The sequence below is a fragment of the Artemia franciscana genome, chromosome 10 (genome assembly GCF_032884065.1).
Source record: "Artemia franciscana chromosome 10, ASM3288406v1, whole genome shotgun sequence".
NCBI lineage: Eukaryota > Metazoa > Arthropoda > Branchiopoda > Anostraca > Artemiidae > Artemia > Artemia franciscana.
The window spans coordinates 33,232,658-33,259,653 of NC_088872.1; the positions used below are offsets into that span (position 1 = coordinate 33,232,658).

Consider the following 26,996-nt stretch of genomic DNA (forward strand, 5'->3'; position numbering starts at 1 on the left):
TATTTGCAAATAAAATGTTATCTACTTTTTTTAGATTGCAAAACTGCTCTTTAATTCCTTTTAAAACGCTTGTTTTTATACTTTTCGAAAAATATAATATTTATTGGAAACACTACGTTGTTAGTGTACTTTCTCAGTTTAAAGGTTCTACAAAGCTCCATCTCAACTAAATAAAAGAAAATGATTTTTGTACATACTTAGTAAGGTATTACAACGCCAACTAACGTCATATAAACTCTGTTGGTCACGCTACTTTGATGATGCTATTAAAAAGTGTGGTAGAATTCTTAACTTGTGAAAATTGGACCTTGGCAAAATACACTTTTTTTCAAGTTACTATTTTAGAAACATTTACTTTTAATATTTAACTGTTTTAATTCCCGGAAGCACTTCAATGATGCTTCAAGAATAGTCAGCTTCTTCTCGATTTTAACAGGCTTATAAAAAAAAATATTGCTTATATCCTAAAATGAATAATGCTATGCAGAAAATATTCAACACAAAGTTTTAGTAAAAAAAAAGTCAGTTTAAGATTGTCAACTTAAAAAACAGATCAGAAGAGTCAGCAATCTGACAAATTCAGTGAATTTGATACAAAATTTTTTTAAGCTATTGACTCCTCTATATTCTGTTTAAGAAATCTGAGTAAATAATGTAAAGTCTATCCACTTCTTACTCATGTCAACTATACACAGTCCTGATTTTTTTAAGGGTTTGCCTGCATAATTAAAATTCTTTTTATAGAAACTTAATCACGATTTTAGATTTATTAGACATTTACGAAAGTTGCTATTTGAATCGCGAAATAGAATGAAAAGCACATCGACTTTGCGTGATAAAATTTCGAACAGCTTCTTAACTATCCATAGATGGCACGCATCCAAAGAAGACTTATACTGATGAATTATAGTTCAAGTCACGCAAGCTGAAAACATTATTACTGCCATAAATTGATAAAAATCTGTAAAATGAAAGATATTATCCAATTATTCGTGGTATTGAGCGGTAAATGGAGACTTGTCAATGGTTAAAAGATAAGAAAGAAAAAAGAAGTTGAAAAATATTGTCTGCCTAAAAGATAAAAAACACCTAATGCTTTGAAAGAGAGAAAAAGAAAAAGCCTAAAAAGGCGTAATCCTGGTGAATATTATGTCATAAACTTCAACAGGCCAGAAAACCATAGGTTGATGATTTCAGCTCTATATCTACGAAAACACGTATTTTTCCTAAGAAGGATAGTCATGCCCTTTTTCTTCTCTGTGCAAATATTTCTATGAGAGTTTTATTCAGGGTGGTACAGGATACGAAGACGCATTACATTAAACGTAATGACAGCAAGGAATAGCAGGAAGGGCTTCAGGCCCAGAGAAGATTAAAAATTTAACACACAAACGCAAAACTAATCCTGAACACGAAAATGTTGAATGTTATCCCACTATTTTATTTCATTTTTTTTTGGGGGGGGGGGTTGTGAGTGTGTTATAGGGTTGGAGGATGGAGCGGGTTGAAAGGGTGGAGGTGAATAGAGCTGTATTTGGATGGTGGGTTGTTAACCTGGGGGTGTTTGAGAGAAGGTGATTGTCTCTTTTTTTGTTTATCATTATTATTATTACTTTAATTAGTCTAGGATGCTTCTAGGAACATTTATATAGTTTTTTTTTTTTATTAATTTGGGATGCCTTTAGGAATGTTTAGGTAGTTAATCGCTACGCGTTGGCAAAATTAAATTTTTCCCTAGCGTGGTGATTTATATCTGCAATAGTTTATATTTTTGTTTATTATGTTAATAAAGTATGAAAAAAGTCAAGTCATAGACTCAATTACTGGGAGTGATCGCGGCATTGAGACGGCCCGAGCCATTTGATGCCTGGCCATCAGTTTTGCATTTTAAAAACCCACAAAGGGTCTAAAAAGGTTAAGCGGATAGGTATGCTTTTGGCTCTGAATGTGAATACGTATTACTGTACAATCTCTTATTTGTACAATACAAAAATAACATTTGTACAAAAAATATGTATACACCTCTCAGTTTCTGAGGACATACTGCTGCACAATGGCGTATTCATTCCTACCTATAAATGCAGTCCATACAGATTGAAATGTTATAATAGACAGCTATAACTTCATTACATCAATCTTTGCTTTATCGAGTTGATTCAGTTCATGCATTTGTGCTCGGTTTTGCGAACTTTCATGCCAATTATTAGAGGGGTTCGGATCGGTCAATGGATTGTTATAGAGAGGAAGGATTTATTAAAAATTTTGGGAATTGGTGTAGGTGGATCTTTATAGAGGGAGAGACTGAACCTCATAAAATGTATATTTGAGGTCAAAATTCATTTTTCAAAATCTATGGGGGTGCATTTTGTGAATATCCCCCCCAATAAAATACAGAAAAAGGGTAATTTTCAATGAAAATAACAAAAAGTATTTTTCAAAATCTAGGGGGGGCGCAAAAAGTGTAGGGGATGTCATTAGCCCCGACGCCAACCCCCAATTAGAGCATCTGTCCCTCCCGTGAAACTATGTTTTAAGGGCATTCGTCTTTAAAGGGATTGCATTGAACCAATTAAGTTGTCTAACACTTCGTGGTAACGAACTGTAAGCAAGGAGCGACTCGGCTTAACAGTAACCAAAAACTCTAAAAAATACGATACATCAAAAGAATTAACTTATTATGCCGATTTCAAATATATAAGATTCATCGCGTTTAGTGCTACCCATCAAAAAGTTACGAGTCTAAGAAAATTTGCCTGATTTTCGAAATAGGGGAGAAACTACCCCTAAAATTCAAGAAACCTTGATGAAAACCATACTGTCAGATTCAGGGTACCAGAGAACCATAATTTGGAAGTTTTAAGCTCCTGTATACAAAAATGTGGAATTTTGCTATTTTTGCCAGAAGACAGATCACAGATGCATGTTTATTTATTAAATATTTTCCCAAGGGCGATCGTGTTGGAATAATGGTCCTAGAAGACCAAGAGAGGGCGATTTGGAACAGAAATTGAAAGTTCTAGTGCCCTTTTTAAGTGACAGAAAAGGTTGGAGGGCAACTGGCCCCCTTCCCACGCCCATTCATTTTCCAAAATTATCCGATAAAAATTTTGAGATACCCATTTTGTTCAGTATAGTTGAAAGATCAAATAACTATGTCTTTAGGGTAAAATAATCCTTAACAGTCCATGGGGAGAGTAGTATTCCCCACCGGTTTTTTATAATAGCCATAGCCGCTACTCCTTTCTTCCTTCGATAATTTAAGATGACGAAGAAGTTCAATGGCGATACCCCCCAAGACATAGATCTTCAAAACGCAGGTGCATGTTACGTAATAGGGAATGTTTAATGAGAGACGCAGGTGTTAATTACTTAAAAACCCGCGAAAGCCAAGGAAAAAACCTTCAGAAGCCGCAAGTGGGGGACCTTCAAGACGCTAGGCCCCCAGCAACCTTTTCCACCAGGGGGCTCCAAGACACCTATTCAACTGGAGGCCCTAGCAACCAATTCCAACGGGGGCCCTAGCAACCAATTCCAACGGGGGCCCTAGCAACCAATTCCAACGGGAGCCCTAGCAGTCAATTCCACCGGTGCCATGCATCATCTTTCACTGACCCCATAGCAACCAATTACAATGGGTCCTAACATCCGATTCCAACAGGGGGCACTAGCATTCAATTCCAACGGGGACCCTAGCAACCAATTCCAACGGGGTCTATAGCAGTCAATTCCAACGGGGTCTATAGCAGTCAATTCCAACGGAGGCCCTAGCACCCAATCCCAACGGAGGCCCTAGAAATCAATTCCAACGGGGCCCTCTCATTAAATTTCGTCGAGAGCCCTAGCAACCTTTTCCACCAGGGGGCCTAACCTAACCAGGAACCCAAATCTAACCTAACAACCATTTCCATCGGGGGCCCCTGGAAGTCAATTCAATCGGGGTGGGAGGAGTTGCCCTAGCATCCAATTCCGACGGGGCGCCCTAGCAGTCAATTCCAAGAGGGGGGCCTAGCAGTTAATTCCAGCGGGGCCATAGCAACCGATTCCAACGAACCCTTAGTAAGCCTTTCCATCGGGACCCTAGCATCCAATTTCACCGTAAAGACAGCTTTCAAGGCGTTCCAAGACATTTCAAGACGTTTCTTAAGATATTTTTCTTCAAGACTCTTTTCAAAGACATTTGAAGACGTTTTTAAGACATTTTTCTTCAAGAAGTTTTTCAAAACGTTTCTTAGACATATTTCTTCAATACATTTTTCAAGACGTTTCATGACATTTCAAGACGTTTTTGAAAAATTTTTCTTCAAAGTATTTTTCAAAATTTCTTTTGGTGTTATGAAATACCGAATGTCTACTTATGTTAAAGATGACGCATTCTCTCGTGACTTGTTTCTCAGGGCCTGTGGGAAACCCAACTTGTAACTGTCGAGGACACACGCATGGCTTTTACGTAATGACGACGGGCACGTGGGTTGTTACGTAATACTTTGAGAGATTTTTTTTCTCTTAATGCGTTTTTCTTTTTCTCAGGGAAACCTTATAATCTAAAGATTTTTGTCCGCATTAGGATTATAAAGGGATTTCTCCTCAATCCAATGGAGTGCTAGACAGCTCGACTATAAAAGCCGTCATAATATTATTATTCGGGTAATACTTTATATGTTATAACCTATTGCAAGAAGAATCTCCCATCCCGCTTACTAGAATGATTAAATGGATTGCGTGTTTTGCTATGTCTACAATAATTGAAATGCAAGAGGAGAAAATCGATTACTAGAAATTGGTTTCTTTTGATTTGCACCTACTTGCTGAGGGTTGCTTTAGAGAGTATTATCAGATAATATTGTGGGTCGTTCTTAGCGCATTTTCTAGTTTTAGGGTCATTTACTCTATTGAATCTTGAATGTGCTATCGGAGATGAAATACAAGCATCACAAACGTTATAAAATGACGAAATCCCAGAAAAAACAGTTAAAACTGGACAAACCGAAAAAGCAAAACGTGGAAAAGCTTATAAAGGATAAAATACAAGCAAAAGGAACTATGAGTTAAAGAAATGTTGGTACTTCAGCAACCAATCCCAGGGGAGGGTTGTTATAAGAGGTAAATTTAAGCCATAATAAGAGATATTTCTGAAAGCTTTTAATGAAAATGCCACGTTTCTTTGAGTCAAGACTATGCATATTCACGCCATCTTGAAAATGTGTGGCTGGCCCACCCTAGTAAGCAATTTCAGGGGACATTTTTCAGGTATTTTCTTAATAAATAATGCTTTAAGTCTATTGGATCGTGTTTTCGCATGCCACCCTCAAGGTGACACATCATCTCAATTCACGCCACTGTGCAATTTTATGGATGGCACTCGGCCCTTTCTGTCACCCCAAATCATTCCTAAGGCATTTTCCAGGTCTTTTCTAGTTGAAAAACATGCTTTAAATCCATTGGTTCGTATTTTCGCAAGCCATCCTAAGCGAGATATACCATGAAAACTCATCACACCATGCCACACTATGACTGCCCCTCTGGCACCCTCTAACACCACCTCATCATTCCTAAGATATTTTCCTGATTTTTTTTGTTACAAATCATGCTTTAAATCCATTGGTTCATGTTTTCGCAAGCCAGCCCTCCGTGATACACTATGTCAATTCACACCATTGTGCCACACTATTACCAGCCCTCTGGTACCCATCATCATTCCTAAGACATTTTACAGATATTTTCTTGTTAAAAATCATGCTTTAAATCCATTGATTCATGTTTTTTTAAGCCATCCTTAACATGATACACCATGTCAATTCAAGTCACTGTGCTACCCTTCGGCACACACTATCATACCTAAGGATTTTTTAACCCTTTTTCCCACAATATTAACTTTATAAGCTAAAAACGACTATATTTTTATATTTTTAAATTTTATATTTTATATATTTTTTGAACAGCGAAAACTTGCCAATTTATTGATAGATTGCAATGTTCCATGGTAATTCTCAGTCCGTGGCACTCAATGGCTAGCATATGGCACCCTCTGACGAGCATTATCAAACCTAAAGCATTTTTAGACATTTTCCCACAAAATAACTGTTTACACTAGAAACCATCATTTAAACAAAGTAAAATTTGCAATAGAATTTCTTCTAATGGTTCCTAGCAATTGACGCCAGCGTGAAACACAATGGCTGGCATATGACACCCTCTGGCGTGCATTTTTACACCTCAATATATATACATATATATATATATATATATGTGTGTTATATATATATATATATATATATATATATATATATATATATATATATATATATATATATATATATATATATATACTAGCTGTTGGGGTGGCGCCTCGCGCCACCCCAACACCTAGTTGGTGGGGGCGCTTCGCGCACCCCCCCCCCCCCCCCCAAGCCCCCCCGCGCGCGTAAGTCGTTACGCGCCATAATAGTTACGCGCCATTGTAGTTGTGTCCCTATGTCCCACCTGTGAATATAGATATATATATATATATATATATATATATATATATATATATATATATATATATATATATATATATATATATATATGGTTTTAACTACGTAAAACTTGCGAATATACAACATTCTTTGCTGTCCCATTGTCTTTGCATATAAATAGATTGTCAGGTTTACCGACTCTTGAACATGCAACATATAATGGTCCATGGGAAAACAATCTGTATTCAGATCTATACCTCATGATTCTAATGATTGCCCTTGAGCTTTGTTGATGGTGATTGCTAATCGACCATTCCCTGTCCCGGTGTCCCGGTCGTCATTTATATCCCCCTGTTTCCCCCGGTGTCCCCGTTGTAGTTGTGTCCCTGTGTCCCGGTCGTCATTTATATTCCCTGTGTCCCGGTCGTCATTTGTATCCCGGAGTCCCGGTCTGTATATACATTCGTTTTTTAGTTTTGTTTTTCTCCTTTATTTTTTTCCTTTTTTTTCTTTTTTAGTTTATTTAGATTTTTAGATTTTTTAGTTTTTTTATTAGTTTTTAGTTTTTTTTTCTTGTTTTTTTTGTAGTTTTTACCTTCTTTTTAGTTTTGTTAGTTTTTTTTTTTACTTATGTCCTGGTCGTCATTTATACTCCCTGTGTCCCGGTGCTTTGTTGATTGCTAATCGAACATTCCTTTTGTCCTGGTCGCTTTCTCTTTGAGTGTCGTCATTTATTTTTTTCTTTTTTAGTTCTTTTAGTTTTTACCTTTTTTAGTTTTTTTTAGTTTTTTAGATGAAATTTTTTTTTAGTTTTTCCCTTTTTTTCTTTTTAGTTTTTTATTGGTTTTTACCTTTATTTTAGCTTATTTTTCAGTTTTTTCCTTTTTTTTATTTTTTTTTTTATTTTTTTTAGTTTTTTACCTTTTTTTAGTTTTTTTAGTTTTTTTAGTTTTTTAGCTTTTTTACTTTTTTTATTAGTTTTTAGTTTTTTTGTAGTTTTTGCCTTTTTTTAGTTTTTTCAGTTTTTTTTTTAGTTTTTTATTGGTTTTTACCTTTATTTTAGCTTATTTTTCAGTTTTTTGCTTTTTTTTTAGTTTTTTTTAGTTTTTAGTTTTTTTAGTTTTTTACCTTTTTTTAGTTTTTTTAGTTTTTTTAGTTTTTTAGCTTTTTTATTTTTTTATTAGTTTTTAGTTTTTTTTGTAGTTTTTGCCTTTTTTTAGTTTTTTTAGTTTTTTAGCTTTTTTATTAGTTTTTAGTTTTTTTTTGTAGTTTTTGCCTTTTTTTAGTTTTTTCTTTTTAGTTTTTTTGTAGTTTTTACCTTCTTTTTAGTTTTGTTAGTTTTTTTTTTTACTTATGTCCTGGTCGTCATTTATACTCCCTGTGTCCCGGTGCTTTGTTGATTGCTAATCGAACATTCCTTTTGTCCTGGTCGCTTTCTCTTTGAGTGTCGTCATTTATTTTTTTCTTTTTTAGTTCTTTTAGTTTTTACCTTTTTTAGTTTTTTTAGTTTTTTAGATGAAAATTTTTTTTAGTTTTTTCCTTTTTTTCTTTTTAGTTTTTTATTGGTTTTTACCTTTATTTTAGCTTATTTTTCAGTTTTTTCCTTGTTTTTAGTTTTTTTTATTTTTTATTTTTTTTAGTTTTTTACCTTTTTTTAGTTTTTTTTAGTTTTTTTAGCTTTTTTACTTTTTTTATTAGTTTTTATTTTTTTTTGTAGTTTTTGCCTTTTTTTAGTTTTTTCAGTTTTTTTTTTAGTTTTTTATTGGTTTTTACCTTTATTTTAGCTTATTTTTCAGTTTTTTCCTTTTTTTTAGTTTTTTTTAGTTTTTAGTTTTTTTAGTTTTTTACCTTTTTTTAGTTTTTTTAGTTTTTTTAGTTTTTTAGCTTTTTTATTTTTTTTATTAGTTTTTAGTTTTTTTATTTTTTTTAGTTTTTTAGCTTTTTTTATTAGTTTTTATTTTTTTTGTAGTTTTTGCCTTTTTTTAGTTTTTTTAGTTTTTTAGCTTTTTTATTTTTTTTATTAGTTTTTAGTTTTTTTTTGTAGTTTTTGCCTTTTTTTAGTTTTTTCAGTTTTCAGTTTTGTCACCTGATCCAGTTTTTTCAGGTGACGTCACCTGATCCATCCACAGATCCACACACAGACAACTTATTTTTATATATATAGATATATATATATATATATATATATATATATATATATATATATATATATATATATATATATATATATATATATATATATATATATATATATATATATAACACATATATATATATATATCTATATATAAATATATATATATATATATATATATATATCTATAAATATAAAATAAGTTGTCTGTGGATGTGTGGGTCTGTCTGTCAGGTGACGTCATGTTTGTGTGTTGACTGACGTCATGAAGTTAGTTGTCGTCATTTTTGTTATGACGGTGACGTCATTAAAGATATTTAAGACATGCGTTCACGAAGAAATCTATTAATGTTTAACTGTAAAATGACTCATTAACTTACAATGGCAACAGCCGAGGAAGATGCTCAAAGAGTCTATGCCAAAAAACTTGCCGCTGATAGAGAAAGTAAGAAAAGAAAGCGTGCCGAGGAATCAAAAGAACAGCAAGGAAACAGGCTTGAGGCTGATAGAGAAAGTAAGAACAGAAAACGTGCCGAGGAACTACCAGAGCAACGCGAAACCAGATTTGCTGCTAAAAGAGAAAGTGAAAAAAGAAGGCCTGCCGAGGAACTACCAGAGCAACATGAAACCAGACTTGCTGCTAAAAGAGAAAGTGAAAAAAGAAGGCATGCCGAGGAACTACCAGAGCAACATGAAACCAGACTTGCTGCTAAAAGAGAAAGTGAAAAAAGAAGGCATGCCGAGGAATCACAAGAACAGCAAGAAATCAGGCTTGCTGCTGATAGAGAAAGTAAGAAAAGAAAGCGTGCCGAGGAATCACAGCAACCTGAAAGTTATCGCCTGGCATTCAGGTACAGCCCAGTCGGTGATTATAGCTTGAGTAGATGTGTTCAAATCCGGACTATGTCTAAAATTTGTCCCTATTGCAAGGCCTTGAAATTCAATGGTGAAACAATGGGAATGTGTTGCGCCTCAGGAAAAGTCAAACTTCCTCTATTGGCTGCACCACCAGAGCCATTGCAGACTTTCCTTACTGGAACTACGTCAGAATCTAAGCGTTTTTTGTCACAAATCAGAAAATATAACTCATGTTTCCAAATGACGTCGTTTGGAGCCCAAATCGAAAATCCAGATCAATTTGTGTCTACTTTCAAAGTAAAAGGACAAATTTATCATAGAGCAGGGTCCCTTCTACCATTCTCAGGCGAGAATCATAAATTTTTACAATTGTACTTCATCAGTGATAGAAATTCTGAATTGAATGCACGTTGCGAAATTTCTCCCAACGTTGAAAGGACAATCGTTTCCCAATTGCAACATCTTTTCCACGAAAATAATAATTTAGTGCGTCTGTTCAAAACAGCCATCGATTTGATGCCTAGTGATACGCATAAAATTGTTATTTCCGCTGACAAAACGCCTCCTGGCCAACATGTGCGTAGATACAATACTCCAACTATCGACGAAGTGGCGATCGTTATGGTCGGTGAACAGTTTTTACCTCGAGATATTATTCTTCATAAGCGAAACGCTCAGTTGTTAAGAATTGCTGAAACTCGTCGATGCTACGATGCCCTACAATATCCTATCATTTTTTGGGATGGAGCCGACGGCTCTCACTTTAATATTAAATTGATGAATCCAGTCACTAACAAAGAAATGAATAAGAAATGCATTGCAATGCATTATTATTCCTATAGACTAATGATTCGGCAGGATGAAGAAAATTATATTTTAAAATGCCGTCAATTGACTATACATGACACTTACCGTAGTGCATGCCGAGCTCTGAATTTATTGGAGAATGACCAACACTGGGATAACTGCATCAATGACGCGTGCGAAACGTCAACTCCAAGGCAAATTCGTGCATTGTTTGGCATCATTTTAACAACTTGCTGTCCATCAGCTCCTACAGAGTTATGGGAAAAATATAAGTCAAAAATGACCGAAGATATACTCCATCGAAAACAGTTAGAGACGTCAGATATGACTTTTGATTTTACATCAGAAATTTATAACTACACTTTAGTTATTATAGAAGATTTGTGTGTACGTATGGCAAACAAACCTCTTCAGGATTTGGGAATGCCTTCACCTAACCGTATCGCTGCTTTTTCGACATGTGTAGAATTGGATTGTGAACAAAGTTACAGTACGAGTGATCTATTGTCGTATGTACAAAATAACATTTCCAAGTTAACGTCGGAACCAAAAGACATTTATGATACGATAATGCATTGTGTCGATAACAACGTTGGAGAAATTTTCTTTTTGGATGCGCCAGGAGGTACTGGTAAAACGTTTGTGATAAAACTGATTCTGGCATCAATTCGATCAAAAAATGATATAGCGTTGGCAATTGCGTCGTCCGGAATAGCCGCAACATTGCTGTCTGGTGGAAGAACTGCTCATCCCGCTTTGAAATTGCCTCTGAATCTGCATTCTACAGAAACTCCCACGTGCAATATTTCCAAATCATCTGGGATGGGTAAAGTATTGCAGCAATGCAAACATATTATTTGGGTTGAGTGCACAATGGCACACAAAAAATCGCTCGAGGCTCTGGATCAATGCTTGAAAGATTTGCGAGGGAAGTCGAAACCCTTTGGCAGCACATTAATATTGCTTGCGGGAGATTTCAGGCAAACATTACCTATAATACCTAGATCAACTCCTGCAGAAGAAATAAATGCTTGCCTGAAAAATTCTAATTTATGGGCACACGTAAAAACATTAAAATTAACTACAATTATGCGTGTCCGATTGCAAAACGATGACTCTGGTCAAACATTTTCAGATCAATTGCTGGCAATTGGAAACGGAAAGCTCCCAGTAGACTCAATTTCAGGACGTATACAACTACCTGCTGAGTTTTGTAATTTAGTGACATCCAAAAATGAATTGATTGAAAAAGTATTTCCGAATATTCTAAACAATTATAAAAATAATAAATGGCTAAGGGAAAGAGCGATTCTTGCACCCAAAAATATAGACGTCCACGAAATCAACAATATTGTTTTGACCAAGATTCGAGACCAGGCAGTCCTTTACAAGTCAGTCGACATAGTTTTGGAACCAAATGAAGCGGTTAATTATCCATCTGAATTGTTAAATTCCGTGGATCTTTCAGGGTTTCCACCACACGTGCTACAACTAAAAATAGGCGTACCAATAATACTTTTAAGAAATATCAACCCACCAAAGTTTTGCAATGGCACGCGACTTGCCGTAAAAAAACAATGGAAAACCTAATAGAGGCCACAATCTTGACAGGGCCTTTTGAGGGTGAGGCTGTTCTTATTCCTCGCATTCCCATGATTCCAAAGGATCTGCCTTTTCAATTTAAAAGATTGCAATTCCCAATTCGATTAGCATTTGCAATCACAATTAACAAAGCTCAAGGTCAATCATTAGAAAAATGTGATATAGATCTTAATACTGATTGTTTTTCCCATGGACAATTGTACGTTGCATTTTCGAGGGTCGGTAAACCTGACAATCTATTTATATGCAGCGACAATTGGACAGCGAAGAATGTTGTATATTCGCAAGTTTTACGCAGTTAATTTCTATTGTATCTATCTATCTATCTATCTATATAAAAACGAGTTGTGTGTATGCATGTTTGTTTGTTTGTAAAAAGAGCGTTTGCATATGACGTCATTATTAGTACATAAGGCTTTGTATATGCACAGACGATGGGAAAGCCAAGAATGTTGTATATTCGCAAGTTTTACGTAGTTTGAAACACATATATAAATCTGTCTATATTCACAGGTGGGACACAGGGACACAACTACAATGGCGCGTAAATAATATGGCGCGTAACGACTTAAGCGCGCCGGGGGGCTTGGGGGGGGCGCGAAGCGCCCCACCAACTAGGTGTTGGGGTGGCGCGAAGCGCCACCCCAACAGCTAGTATATATATATATATATATATATATATATATATATATATATATATATATATATATATATATATATATATATATATATATATATATATATCTATCTATATATATAAAAATAAGTTGTCTGTCTGTGCGTCTGTCTGTCAGGTGACGTCATGTTTCTGTGTCGACTGACGTCATGAAGTTAGTTGACGTCATTTTTGCTATGGCGGTGACGTCATTAAAGATATTTAAGACATATATGTTCACGTAGAAATCTATTAATGTTTAAGTTTAAAATGACTGATGAACTTACAATGGCAAAAGCCGATGAAGATGCTCAAAGAGTCTATGCCAAAAAACTTGCTGCTGATAGAGAAAGTCAGAAAAGAAAGCGTGCCGAGGAATCAAAAGAACAGCAAGGAAACAGGCTTGAGGCTAAAGAACGCAAAACCGCGCAGTTAGATGAAGATCCACCTGGACAGCGAGAGTCAAAACATATCAAAACTGAAAATGATAGCGATGATGATTGGGTTTGGGATTTTGACTTGGATAAGGTCATCAATGCCTACCAGATTTTAGTTAAAAAAACAAAGGTTCGGCGATATGTATTTCATAGTGAAGCTGAAAAATAAAGAAGAAAAAGAAAACTGAAAAAAGAAAAAATGTAAAAGACTAAAAAATACTAAAAAGAAAAAACACTCAAAGAGAAATTACAGACCTGGACACAAATGACGACCGGGACAGAGGGAATATAAATAACGACCGGGACACTCAAAGAGAAATTACAGACTGGGATACCAGGACACAAATGACGACCGGGACACAGGGAATATAAATGACGACCAGGACACAGGTATTTAAGAATATCGTTCGAAGACAAATTTTTAATTGTAAGAAGACCGTTGAAAGAGAAATTTCTAATTGTAAAATGACTGAAGAACCTACAATGGCAACACCCGAGGAAGCTGCTCAAAACAAATGTATTCAAGCCGAAGTAGCTGAGTTGGTAAAGCGTTATGTTTCAGGTTCTAGGTCCGAGAGGCTCCAGGTTTGAACCTTGGCTTTAGCATTAATACAAAAGAAGAAAAAAACTAAAAAAGGTAAAAACTACAAAAAAACTAAAAAGAAAATATATATATCTATCTATATATATAAAAATAAGTTGTCTGTCTGTCTGTGGATCAGGTGACGTCATGTTTCTGTGTTGACTGACGTCATGAAATTAGTTGTCGTCATTTTTGCTTTGACGGTGACGTCATTCAAGATATTTAAGACATTTGTTCACGGAAAAATGTTTAATTGTAAAATGACTGAAGAACCTACAATGGCAACAGCCGAGGAAGCTGCTCAAAGAGTTTATGCCAAAAAACTTGCTGCTGATAGAGAAAGTAAGAAAAGAAAGCGTTCCGAGGAATCACAAGAACAGCAAGAAAACAGGCTTGCAGCTGATAGAGAAAGTAAGAAAAGAAAGCGTGCCGGGGAATCACAAGAACAGCAAGAAAACAGGCTTGCAGCTAAAGAACGCAAAACCGCGCAGTTAGATGAAAATCCACCTGGACAGCGAGAGTCAAAACATATCAAAACATATTTATATATATAAATATAGTCAAAACATATTTATATATATATCTATATATATAAAAATAAGTTGTCTGTCTGTGGATCTGTCAGGTGACGTCATGTTTCTGTGTCGACTGACGTCATGTTTTCGACTGACGAAATTACAGACCGGGACATGGGGACACAAATGACGACCGGGACACCGGCACATAGGGAATATAAATGACGACCGGGACACAAGGAATGTTCGATTAGCAATCACCATCAACAAAGCACCGGGACACAAATGACGACCGGGACACAGGGAGTATAAATGACGACCAGGACATAAGTAAAAAAAAATTAAAAACTAAAAAAAAGGTAAAAACTACAAAAAAACTAAAAAGAAAAAAAAAACTAAAAACTAATAAAAAACTAAAAAAGCTAAAAAGCTAAAAAAAAACTAAAAAAGAAAATAAAATGAAAAAGGAAAAAAAATGAAAAATAAAGGAGAAAAACAAAACTAAAAAAAAGAAAAAAAAACAAAAAAAGGTAAAAAACTAAAACCTAAAAAAAGACCAATTCAAAAACGAATGTATATAAGGACCGGGACACAAATGACGACCGGGACAACGGGACATGACGACCGGGACACAGGTACACAACTACAACAGGGACGCCGGGGGGCTCAGGGGGATATATAAATGACGATGGCGACACAGGGAATCGTCGATTAGCAATCACCATCAACAAAACTCAAGGGCAATCATTAGAATCATGAGGTATAGATCTGAATACGGATTGTTTTCCCATGGACCATTATATGTTGAATGTTCAAGAGTCGTTAAACCTGACATTCTATTTATATGCACAGACAATGGGACAGCAAAGAATGTTGTATATTCGCAAGTTTTACGTAGTTAAAAACATATATATATATATATATATATATATATATATATATATATATATATATATATATATATATATATATATATATATATATATATATATATATATATATATATATATATATATATATATATATTCACAGGTGGGACATAGGGACACAACTACAATGGCGCGTAACTAATATGGCGCGTAACGACTTACGCGCGCGGGGGGGCTTGGGGGGGGGCGCGAAGCGCCACCCCAACAGCTAGTATATATATATATATATATATATATATATATATATATATATATATATATATATATATATATATATATATATATATATATATATATATATATATATATATATATATATATATATATATATATATATATATATATATACATATATATATATATATATATACATATATATATATATATATATATATATATATATATATATATATATATATATATATATATATATATATATATATATATATATATATATATATATATATATATATATATATATATATATATATATATATATATATATATATATATATATATATATATATATATATATATCTATATATATAAAAATAAGTTGTCTGTCTGTGGATCTGTGGATCAGGTGACGTCATGTTTCTGTGTCGGCTGACGTCATGAAATTAGTTGTCGTCATTTTTGCTTTGACGATGCTTAGTATATTGTAAAACACATTAAATTGGTTAATAATATACCATTTAAAACACCAAAATGAACATGCTGGAGTAGTCACTCGGTGAGAGAGGGTGTCAGAACGGAGAATGAAGGTCCCAGGTTCAAATCCTGGTTAGGCTAAAAAAGGTAAAAAACTAAAAACTAAAAAAAAAACTGAAAAAACTAAAAAACTAAAAAAACTAAAAACTAAAAAAAAAAACTTAAAAAAAGGGAAAAACTGAAAAATAGAAGAGAAAAAGAAAACTAATAAAATTAAGAATAAAAATAAAAAAAAATAAAAAAGATAAAAACTAAAAAAAAAAGTAAAAAGAAAAAACGAAAAAAAACTAAAAAAGCTAAAAAACAGGTAAAAACCAATAAAAAACTAAAAAGGAAAAAACTAAAAAAAATTTTCATCTAAAAAACTAAATAAAACTAAAAAAGGTAAAAACTAAAAGAACTAAAAAAGAAAAAAAAACTAAAAAAAGGAAGAAAACTGAAAAATAAAGGAGAAAAAGAAAACTAAAAAAATATAAATAAAAAAAAAAACTAAAAAGATAAAAACTTCAAAAAAAAACTAAAAAGAAAAAAGAAAAAAACTAAAAAACCTAAAAAAAGGTCAAAACCAATAAAAAAAACTAAAAGGGGAACACTGGGACACAAATGACGACCGGGATACTGGGAATATAAATGACGACCGGGACACAGGGAATGTTCAATTAGCAATCACCATCAACAAAGCTCAAGGGCAATCATTAGAATCATGAGGTATAGATCTGAATATGGATTGTTTTTCCCATGGACAATTATATGTTGCATGTTCAAGAGTCGGTAAACCTGACAATCTAAATAAATGACGACACTCAAAGAGAAAGCGACCGGGACAAAAGGAATGTTCGATTAGCAATCAACAAAGCACCGGGACACAGGGAGTATAAATGACGACGACCGGGACACAGGGACATAACTACAAAGGGGAGGCCGGGGTGCACAGGGGGATATATAAATGACGATGGCGACTCCGGGAATGGTCGATTAGCAATCACCATCAACAAAGCTCAAGGGCAATCATTAGAATCATGAGGTATAGATCTGAATACGGATTGTCTTCCCATGGACCATTATATGTTGTATGTTCAAGAGTCGGTAAACCTGACAATCTATTTATATGCACAGACAATGGGACAGCAAAGAATATTGTATATTCGCAAGTTTTACGTAGTTAAAAACATATATATAAATGTATATATATAAATATATATATATATATATATATATCTATATTCACAGGTGGGACATAGGGACACAACTACAATGGCGCGTAACTAATATGGCGCGTAACGACTTACGCGCGCGGGGGGGCTTGGGGGGGGCGCGAAGCGCCCCCACCAACTAGGTGTTGGGGTGGCGCGAAGCGCCACCCCAACAGCTAGTATATATATATATATATATATATATATATATATATATATATATATATATATATATATATATATATATATATATATGCATTTTTCAAAGTTATCTTTTTATTAATAAACTTAACTCAACTATCATGTTGATTTTATCTTTGTGAAACTAGTTGTAAGTCGATTTGGCACTTCGTGAAACTGGATGTATGTTGATTTTTTCTTCCTTAAACTTAATGTATCTTGTTTTTTTTTTAATGAAAAATGATGCTGGTTGATTTTTGGTCGTGAAACTTGCTGCATGCTGATTCTTTGCTCGTCAACAATAATGTATGTCGATTTTTTTCTTCGTGAAATACGTTAGTTTTTTCACCCTCTGGCGTGCGAGAGGTATAACCAGTTGTATATTGATTTTTCTTCACGAAACATATTGTATGTTGATTTCTTCTTCGTAAAACTCGTTGCATGTGAATTTTTTCCTCCGAAACTTGTTGTATTTTTAGTTTTTCTTCGTGAAATTTGTAATATATTGATTTTTCCTTTCTAGAAACTAATTTATCTTGATATTTTACTTCGTAGAACATGTTGCAAGTTGTTTTTTCGTTCGTAAAACTTCTTGCATGCTGATTTATGTTTGTAAAACATAATATATGCTGATTTTTTCTTCGTGAAATTTTTTGTAAGTTGATTTTTCATCGTGAAAGTTGTTGTATTTTAATCTTATAATTCGAAAAACCTGTTGTATTTTCTAGTTTTTCTTCATGAAATTTGTTGTGTATTGATATTTTTTTCATTGCACTTGTTGCGTGTTGATTTTTTAACTTTGAAACTTGTTGTGTTTTGATTTTTTTTTTTGTCAAAATTCATTGTGCAACATGCTTCACGAAGAGCAAATAAATATAAAACAAGTTTGACGGAGAAAAAATCAAGATACAGTATGTTTCACGAAGGAAAAACATCAGCATACATTATGCTTCATGAGTAAAAACTCAGCATGCAACAAATTTTAAGAGCAAAAATAAAAAAACAACAAAATTCTTGCAAAAACCAAAATCCTTACCAACTCAATTTTACCTGGGGGTTATTTTATGCGAGTTTCCATTTCTGGAAAAATTTCCGCGGAAGGGGGAATTTTTGGAGTGATCATAAAAGAGCTTAGAGATTAAAGTATTTTTAAAATGAAAGTATACTAAGAATAATTTCTTAGGCTGAATCGTCCGCAAGAAATATTACGGGGAGTGGGATTTTCAGCAAAGATGGGACTACCTGGAGGGAACTTGAGGGGGGGGGTGCACTTCAGGTTTAATGAAACTTTTACGGAGGGGTTTCCAGTGAGGGGGGTATATTTTATGGAGGATGAGCTGGATTCACTTGCGTTATTTGAAAAAACGAAAAGAAATTGAATAATCGTCTTAGAACTTCGGTCATTTAGGCAATTAAATAAAAAAGTTTTTATAACTTAAAGTAAGGAGCAACTTTAAAAGTCAAAACAAACCGAAATTATTCCGTATTTGAAGGGTAGCCCCCTCCTCAATGCCTAGCCCTTTACGCTAAAGTTTGATTGTTTATCTCAATTTTTAATGACCGTCTACTGAAACACAGGAGCCGTTGAATTAGAATAAGAAGCTTTTTTAAAACTGCTAATAGCTTTAGCGCAAAGAGCAAGGCTTTGAGGAGATGGAAACCCTTCAGAGACGGAAAAATTTCTTTTCGTTTGGAGTTTTAACGTTGATCCTTACTTTCAGCTATAAAAACTTTCCTCATTGAAACAACAACTGTTACTATCTTCTGCCCTTCCTACGTTGAAAAAAAGTCAATTTTTTTTTTAAGTCTAGTGTGTTTTATATACTTGATGCGACACCCAATATCGAAATAATGTGATTAAAATAGAAAATTAACAGTAAAGAGGTGGGATTAAAGAGGGAGTAAACCCTCCTCCTCAATTCCAAAATTGCATTTTTTGGTCCATTAGACACCCTTTCATTTTGCAAAGTTTAAAACGTAAGGGTCGACGGAACAGGCAATCAGGATAATTTTTGTTTGCATTACGCTGCTCCTTACTTTACATTGAAAAACTGTTTGTAGATTTAAAATTTAAAAATGAAGTTCCAAAATTTGTATTAGTTGACCACATATTTACATACAATTTTTCTTATTGCTCGATTTTGGGTACGGCAAGAATCTGATTAATATTACTTAAAAAATTATTTGTATAGCTATTGATATATTGGTTGGTTTTATTCACTGTTTACTGTAAATATCAGTCATCTTGTATGATTTCGTACATATTTTCTTATGTCTATTTTAGTTCAATAGTTTCTTTTGTTATGTGAATGTCACTTTATGATCGCAATAGTCATTCAAAATAAAAAAACAATCGAAGTGAATTTTTCAAACGTTCTACCTAAATGCATTATATATTGGTATTTTCTTCTGAGTCGATTGGTTAAGTCTGAAAAGAGATTTACGCTCCTTCCAATATTTATGCTTACAACCATTTGGCTTAGTTTACCACCACCCAAGGAAACTTGTATCTCCAGTCTCATCCTGAAATACTCGAACTAAATTAGAAAATCTTAGTAAGAGAAAAAAGAGATAAAAAAATACAAATTAAAAAGGAAAATCTTGTATACCATATCTGGATTATGCCTAATCAGCTCCCCTCCAAGACTATCATCACCGACAGTTGATAGGAATAGGGGCCTGTGCCCAAGTCTTGTAAGACAGTCGCTAATGTTTCTTGCAACACCACCAAAGGAACGGTGGATTTTTCCCCTATGTGTAGTTGCATTCATCTGTAAGGAAAATGAAAGTTATTTTCCTTGGTCTGATCAAATGACCATCCAGAAAAAGGGAAAGTGTTAGTCACCCTAGGCTCTAATTTTTGTATTTTGCTGTTTAGGTCAAAATGGGCAAAGGGCACTATTTGCTCGTTTTTATGAGTAGATTCTGATTATGCTGGGAGAGATTATTTTAGTATAAAAATCAGAGATGAGGAAGAGGGATCTTGTCGCGTGCAGTTATAAACAGAGGACGTTTCCCTAAATTAATTTTCCCTTTCCTTCCTAAACTTTTAGAGTTTAAAAGTTCCTTCCAGCCTTTTAGATTACGATGGAATAATTTGGGAAATTGTTAGACCAACAGTCTTACCACGTCCTTTTAATTTGAATGTATTTTGCTACAACATTTTTCCCCGAATCACAACGCTGTGAAAAGACAAATATTCTACTAGCAATGGCAAAATAGTGGTGATTTTGTCCTCTGCAAATTCCCGAACGCCGATGTTTTTCTAGTAGGCGATTTTAATTATCTAAAGTTAAATTCCATTTTTCAGTCCTTTTATCTAAAACACATAATAAATATACCAAGAGCCAAAGAAAATTCAACCCTGGATTTGATTTGCACAAATATACATAGTTTCTACAGCCCACCAGTTCCTTTGTTTTCTTTAGGGGGAAGCTACCGCTTTCGTTTACAAATGAAATATCTTTCCAGCCTTACCCATACTTTTTCTGTTACTGAATTGTCTTATCAGCCAATTTCTAGTCATAGCCGTTTTAATTTTGGATTGCAAATGAAAAGTACATTTTTTGAAAACTTGATTAAAACAAATTACTATGACTCTTCTTCCCCTGAAGAAATGGTAAAACATATTCTAAATGACAAGCTGTACATTAAAAGTGAATAAAAAAAATTAATTAAATTAAAATGAATTTACTTAAGCATGGTAAAAAGTCCCAAGATAACTCGCTGTGTAAAAAAAAAAAGAAATACAAAAATCTGCTCCTTTATATCAAAAAATTCGTGATAACGAGCTGTACGCAAGGAGTGATGTGGCTCAATAGTAACCGAAACTCTAAAAAGCGGAATTTCGATATCAATAGATATATCAAAAGAATGAGAAAATTTACCTGATTTAAAAAAAAAGGGGGAAACAACCCCTAAAGTTCAAGGAATTTTAATGAAAATCTAAACATCAGATTTAGCATGTCCAAGAAACCTGATGTAGAACTTTCAAGCTTCCATTGCGAAAATGTATAATTTTGTGTTTTTTTTTTTGCCCGAAAAAAGATCACGGGCACGTGATTTCTTTGATTTTTTGTTTGTTTATTTATTACTTTAAAAACTAGAATTGTGACAAAGAGGCAATCTTTAGCGTAAAGAGTGGGGCGTTGAGGAAGGGACAGTCCCTTTCATATACAGAATAATTTCTGTTCATTTGAAGTTTTAATGTCGCTCCCTATTTTCAGTAAAAAAACTTGTTTTTTTTATTTAATTACAGATATAAAGTCAAGGACGTTTTTCCTACTAAGCCAAAACAATAGCATAATAGAACAAAAAAATCGCGACAAAATTCAAAATAATATTTAATTAATAATATTATTTATTTCCGTCACCAAGAAGAGCCCCTAGATATAGCCTATGATCTGAACAAATTCCTTTTCTTCCTTAGTGCAAACTCTCCTTCCCCTCTCTTTAGACATTCCCGTTATTTCACCCTTAGATGTGGAGACTAAAATTAAGAACGTAAAAAATTGCCGCACTTGTCCGCTTGGCATTCCCATTGAACTAATTAAAGCATTCGCTTGCGGTCTTTCAAAACCTTTGTCCTCACTATTTAATGAAATTACCTCTACTGATAAGTTCCTAAAATGTTAGAAATTACGTTTCGCTACCCCAGTGACAAAAGGGTAAAAAGCACGATTTTGATGGTGTCCACCCCATTACACTTCCCCCTTTTTCTCCATATCATATGAGAGCTGTTTAGCTTGGTGGTTGAAAGTAAAGATAATCAAACAGTTCGTGGTAACGAACTGTAGTAAGGAGCGACCCGGCTCAATAGTAACCAAAACTCTAAAAAATGGAATTTTGCTACCAATACATACATCAAAAGAATCGCATTTTATGAATCTAGACGAAAACCACACCATCAGATTCAGCGTATCAGAGAACCCTACTGTAGAAGTTTCAAGCTCCTATCTACAAAAATGTGGAATTTTGTATTTTTTGCCAGAAGGCAGATCACGGATGCGTGTTTATTTGTTTTTTTTGTTTTTTTGTTTTTTTTTTCCCAGGGGTGATCGTATCGACCCAGTTGTCCTAGAATGTTGCAAGAGGGCTCATTCTAACGGAAATGAAAAGTTCTAGTGCCCTTTTTAAGTGACAAAAAAAATTGGAGGGCACCTAGGCCCCCTCCCACGCTAATTATTTTACCAAAGTCAACAGATCAAAATTCTGAGATGGCCATTTTATTCAGCGTAGTCGAAAAACCTTATAACTATGTCTTTGGGGACGACTTACTCCCCCACAGTCCCCGTGGGAGGGGCAACAAGTTACAAACTTTGACCAGTGCTTACATATAGTAATAGTTATTGGGAAGTGTACAGGCGTTTTCAGGAGGATTTTTTGGTTGGGGGAGGGGTTGAGAAGAGGGGGATATGCTAGGGGAACTTTCCATCGATAGTTTGTCATGGGGGAAGAAAATCTCCATGAAGGGAGCGCAGGATTTACTAGCATTATTTAAAAAAAAATGAAAAAATAAATATGAAAAAGTTCTTTCAGCTGGAAGTAAGGAGCAGCATTAAAACTTAAAACAAACAGAAATTATTACCCATTTGATGGGCTCACCTCCTCCTAATACCTCGCTCTTTACGCTAAAGTATTTTTAGTAATTTCAACTATTTATTCTACGGCTTTTGTGATTCTGGGGTCATTCTTAATGAACTGGGACAAAATTTAAGCTTTAGTGTAAAGAGCGAGGATCTGACAAGGGGGGAACCCCCTCATATATGTAATAAAAATATGAGAATACAAAAGTTCTTTACGTAAGCTAATTTATAAGTTACGTAAATCTTTTACTAATAAAAATATTCGTAAAAAATTAAAAATTCTAGTTGCCTTTTTAATTAACCAAAAAATCGGAGGGCAACTAGGCTTCCTCCCCCGCTCTTTTTTTCTCAAAATCATTCGATCAAAATTATGAGAAAGCCATTTAGCCAAAAAAAAAAATGCAAATTTTGTTTTAATTATTCCTCTGCGGAGAGCCAAAATCAAAACATGCATTGATTCAAAAACGTCCAGAAATTAAATAAAAAAAAACAAGTTTTTTAACTGAAAGTAAGGAGCAACATTAAAACTTAAAACGACCAGAAATCACTTCGTATATGAAAGAGGCTGCTTCCTCATCAACGCCCCGCTCTTTACGCTAAAGTTTGACTCTTTCTCTCAATTCTTCTTTTTAAAACAGTAAAAAACTTTAGCGTAAAGAGCGGGGCGTTGATGAGGAAGCAGCCTCTTTCATATACGAAGTAATTTCTGGTCGTTTTAAGTTTAATGTCGCTCCTTACGTTCAGTTAAAAAAAACTTGTTTTTTTTTTATTTAATTTCTGGACGTTTTTGAATCAATGCATGTTTTGATTTTGGCTCTCCGCAGAGGAATAATTAAAACAAAATTTGCATTTTTTCCCAAATATAGACCATAGGCAATTCGGAAACATGCGTTCTACATCACTACCCACTCACCTTGTAGACACAAGATGTGGCCAACTTAGAAAATAAAAACAACAACAAAAACGAACACCTGGCTTAATATGATAGCAGTGGACTTATAAGAGGCATTTGATCTAATCACCCCCCAACACATTGGTAGAAAAAAATTTCAAAGGGTTCTAAGTTGGCCACTATTAAATTAGAATTATTCCATCTTTCCTCTGTAATAGAGGACAAGATATTAAATACCTTAATGTATATTCTGGTGCCCTCCAAATTTACAATTGCGTCCCAAGTAATCCTCTTAGGTTCAATTATATTTCCTGCAACAATAAAAAATCTTGGTACCCATTTCTCGGATATATATAAATTTTCTGATGATCTAATTGTCTTAGAGACACGTTTTAAATAATTTAAAAAGTACCCCAATGGATATCCTGTAACAGACATCAGATGAAGCCATTATTATCGATATGATAATCAAACCTTTAAAATCAAAAAACTTAACAATTAATTTCTTTAAGTCTGCTCTATCTTTCACTTCCCCAATCCCCCCTGAAATGTCAATTATTAATATCAGATACTAGGAGTCACCATCTCTAATAGCTTAGAATGGGTTTTCCATATTAATGATTTATTAAAATGTGCAATTGCCACATTTCCACCTTAAACTCCTTAAAAAATAAAAAAACAAATATCCTAAATCTCATTGATGATTTTCCTCTCATTTGTAAGCCCATTGTAAGCCCTCTTCGATTACGCCTGTCCTGTTTGGCATCCTGGTATCTCCCGATGGACTTCCGGACAGAACAGAGGCATTCCAAAAAGGGTGCTCAAGAATTATCTTCAATGAGAGTAAAATCCGTTACATTTCCATTCTTCAGACAGCCAATCTGGTCAGCATCAAGGAAAGGAGAATAAAAATTTCCTTGCGTTTTGCCAACAGTGCCCTCCATAAACCTTATACAAATTATATTTCCCTTGTCAATAGCCCCCCCCCCCTTCGACCTCGTCTCCCTCGTTCTGCTTCAACATAAATTCCCCTCCTTATGCCAATACAATTTACCATCGAAAAATATAAAAGAATGTTCGTCCCATTCAAAGTTCATATGTTAAATAAGTCTATCCCCTCCCCGCCCTTTCTTTCTACCTTTAAGTTGTGTAATGTTTTTTTTTTCATATTTTGAGCATTCTTTTTAGTCTTCTTTTTTAAACTGAATTGTATTTTGTATTTTTTGGTCACAATACTAAATTTTTAACATTTAATGTTACTAAATTGCGACACCAAGTTTTTGATATTTTTCAACATTTTTACGATCTTTTTGACATTTTGAATTTTTTTTTCCAGACTAGCCCTATAGCCTAATACTCGTTTATTTTTGTGTTTATTGACTCGAAAGTATGAATTCCATTTATATTAACTACATTGAGGACAGGGCCGTATCCAGGATTCTTTTTTCTGGGGGGGGGGGTACAGAAGGGTTTTTGGTACGTGTGTCTTATAGCCACCACACTCAAGTTCTGTCGAGAAGTGAAGTTTGGTTAATGCTATTGAAATAAAACAAGATATGATGAAAATATAGCACTTCATCAACGAAATTATGCAAACTACAACAAGAAAGAATTATGGAAGGGGGACCGCCCAGACCGCATTACATTAAATACGTAACCTAACCTAACCAAAATACCAACCAAATATTTAATTAAAATATAGCAACAATATAGTTTCCCACGGAACCGAAGCTAATGTTCTCTGGTATAAAGACCAGGAAAACCGGTTATTGTCTCATGTTCGCGATACAATATCTTGATTGTGGTGGCTATAAGACAAAAGTACCAGATTTTTTGAGGGGGGATTGCAAATAAAAACTTAAAAAACGCATAAAAATTTGTTTTTTTTTATATATGAGATTCCTTTATTGATCATTTCACAAAACAACAAATAAATTTAATTTTACATAACAGCATACTTTAAAACTAATACACCAAAATAGTGGGCACCGAATAATACGAACCTGATTAGTGGGTTCAGTGTAAAAATTACTTTTTGAATCAGGTTTTTTAGCTCTAGAAAAAAAAATGTCCAATTTGAAACTCAATGATTAGCCTATTCTAAAATTTTGTTATTCTCCCTCTTTTGTTTAGCCAGTGATTTTTCTGTATTTTTGATTCCCCGGCAAAAGCTTACCCTTCAATATCAAAACGTATTAACATTTTGTGTAAGACAATGTATGCTGGAACAGATTATGTCATGCTCATTAGAATATCATGTTACTAGTCTATTTACGACATTAATAAGGGTATAAATTTACGATAGGGCAAAAAGGAGCCAAAGGGGCCATAGGGCAAAAAAAAAAATCAACAGTCGGACTACTATAAACTCGTCACAACGTTAAGCTGCCTGAGGCCATTATGCAGGCTAAGGCTAAAGGAACGTCCTACCCTGTTTTCGACCCTGTTTTAGCCTTTTTCGACTTCCCCCGAAAATTCAATAATTTAAAATAGTCTCACACTAGGTCATTCTGGGCCAACGTCTAGACTTCTTGCTTTTTAGGATAATGATGAAAATCATCATGGGGACAATAGGTTAAGGATTCGACCAAGAACTTGAAAAATGTGACGTATATTAAAGGCTATTAAATCTATACATAAAAAATAAATATTAGGGTTATCCCTTATGGCTATTGAAGAGATTCCAACAAACATTTTGTTTGGCTTAAATTTGATGTCCCAGGTGTTCTTTCTTCAAGCTTTTAAAGGCACCTTTTCCTAAGACATTTAAAAAAATAATACAATGAATTTACAACCATCTTTGTTTTCTAAAAAGTTAGCTTTTTCTTTTCAGCTTAATTTTAACTTTTAACAGGAAGATAGTTCTTTATATCATTGGTGTTATGTCGTAACAAAATCAAACAGTTCGTGGTAACCGACTGTAAGTAACGAGTGACCCCGCTCAGTAGTAACAGAAATTCTAAAAAACGGAATTTTTGGTACAAATAAATACATCAAAAGAATTGAATTTTTATACTGACTTCAAATATATAAGTTTCATCAAGTTTAGTTTTATCCATTAACGTTACGAGCCAGCGAAGATTTGCCTTATTTTCGAAAAAGAAGGAAACAACCCCTAGAAGTAATAAAATCTGAATGAAAATCACACCATCAGATTCAGCGTATCCGAGAACCCTTTTTCATGAAGGGGGCGGCGGATTTCCCAGAATTATTTAAAAAATGATCATATATTAAAAAAAGGTTTTTTAACTGGAAGTAAGGAGCAACATTAAAAATTAAAACGAACAGAAATTACTACGTATGTGAGGGGGTTCACGGCGTAGTCAATACCTCGATCTTTACGCTATCTTTTTAAGTACTTTCAAAAGAGCTATTTATTCTAATTAATCGGCCTTTATGATTCAGGGGTCATTCTTGAAGGATTGGAACAAAACTTGAATTTTAGCGTAAAAACCGAAGT

General features: G+C 34.0%; 1 protein-coding gene across 4 annotated transcripts in view; it reads right to left on the reverse strand.

The window, feature by feature from the left end:
* LOC136032096 (uncharacterized) overlaps positions 1-26,996 on the reverse strand; it is a 438,713-nt gene that overhangs the window by 82,404 nt on the left and 329,313 nt on the right. For 3 of the 4 annotated variants that reach the window (XM_065712239.1, XM_065712241.1, XM_065712238.1), the window contains exon 10: positions 19,669-19,830. The exons of the other annotated variant lie outside the window; for it this stretch is intronic. In XM_065712239.1, the coding sequence (XP_065568311.1) occupies positions 19,669-19,830 (162 nt within the window). The remainder of the gene's footprint in view (positions 1-19,668; positions 19,831-26,996) is intronic. 4 annotated transcript variants of the gene reach the window in all.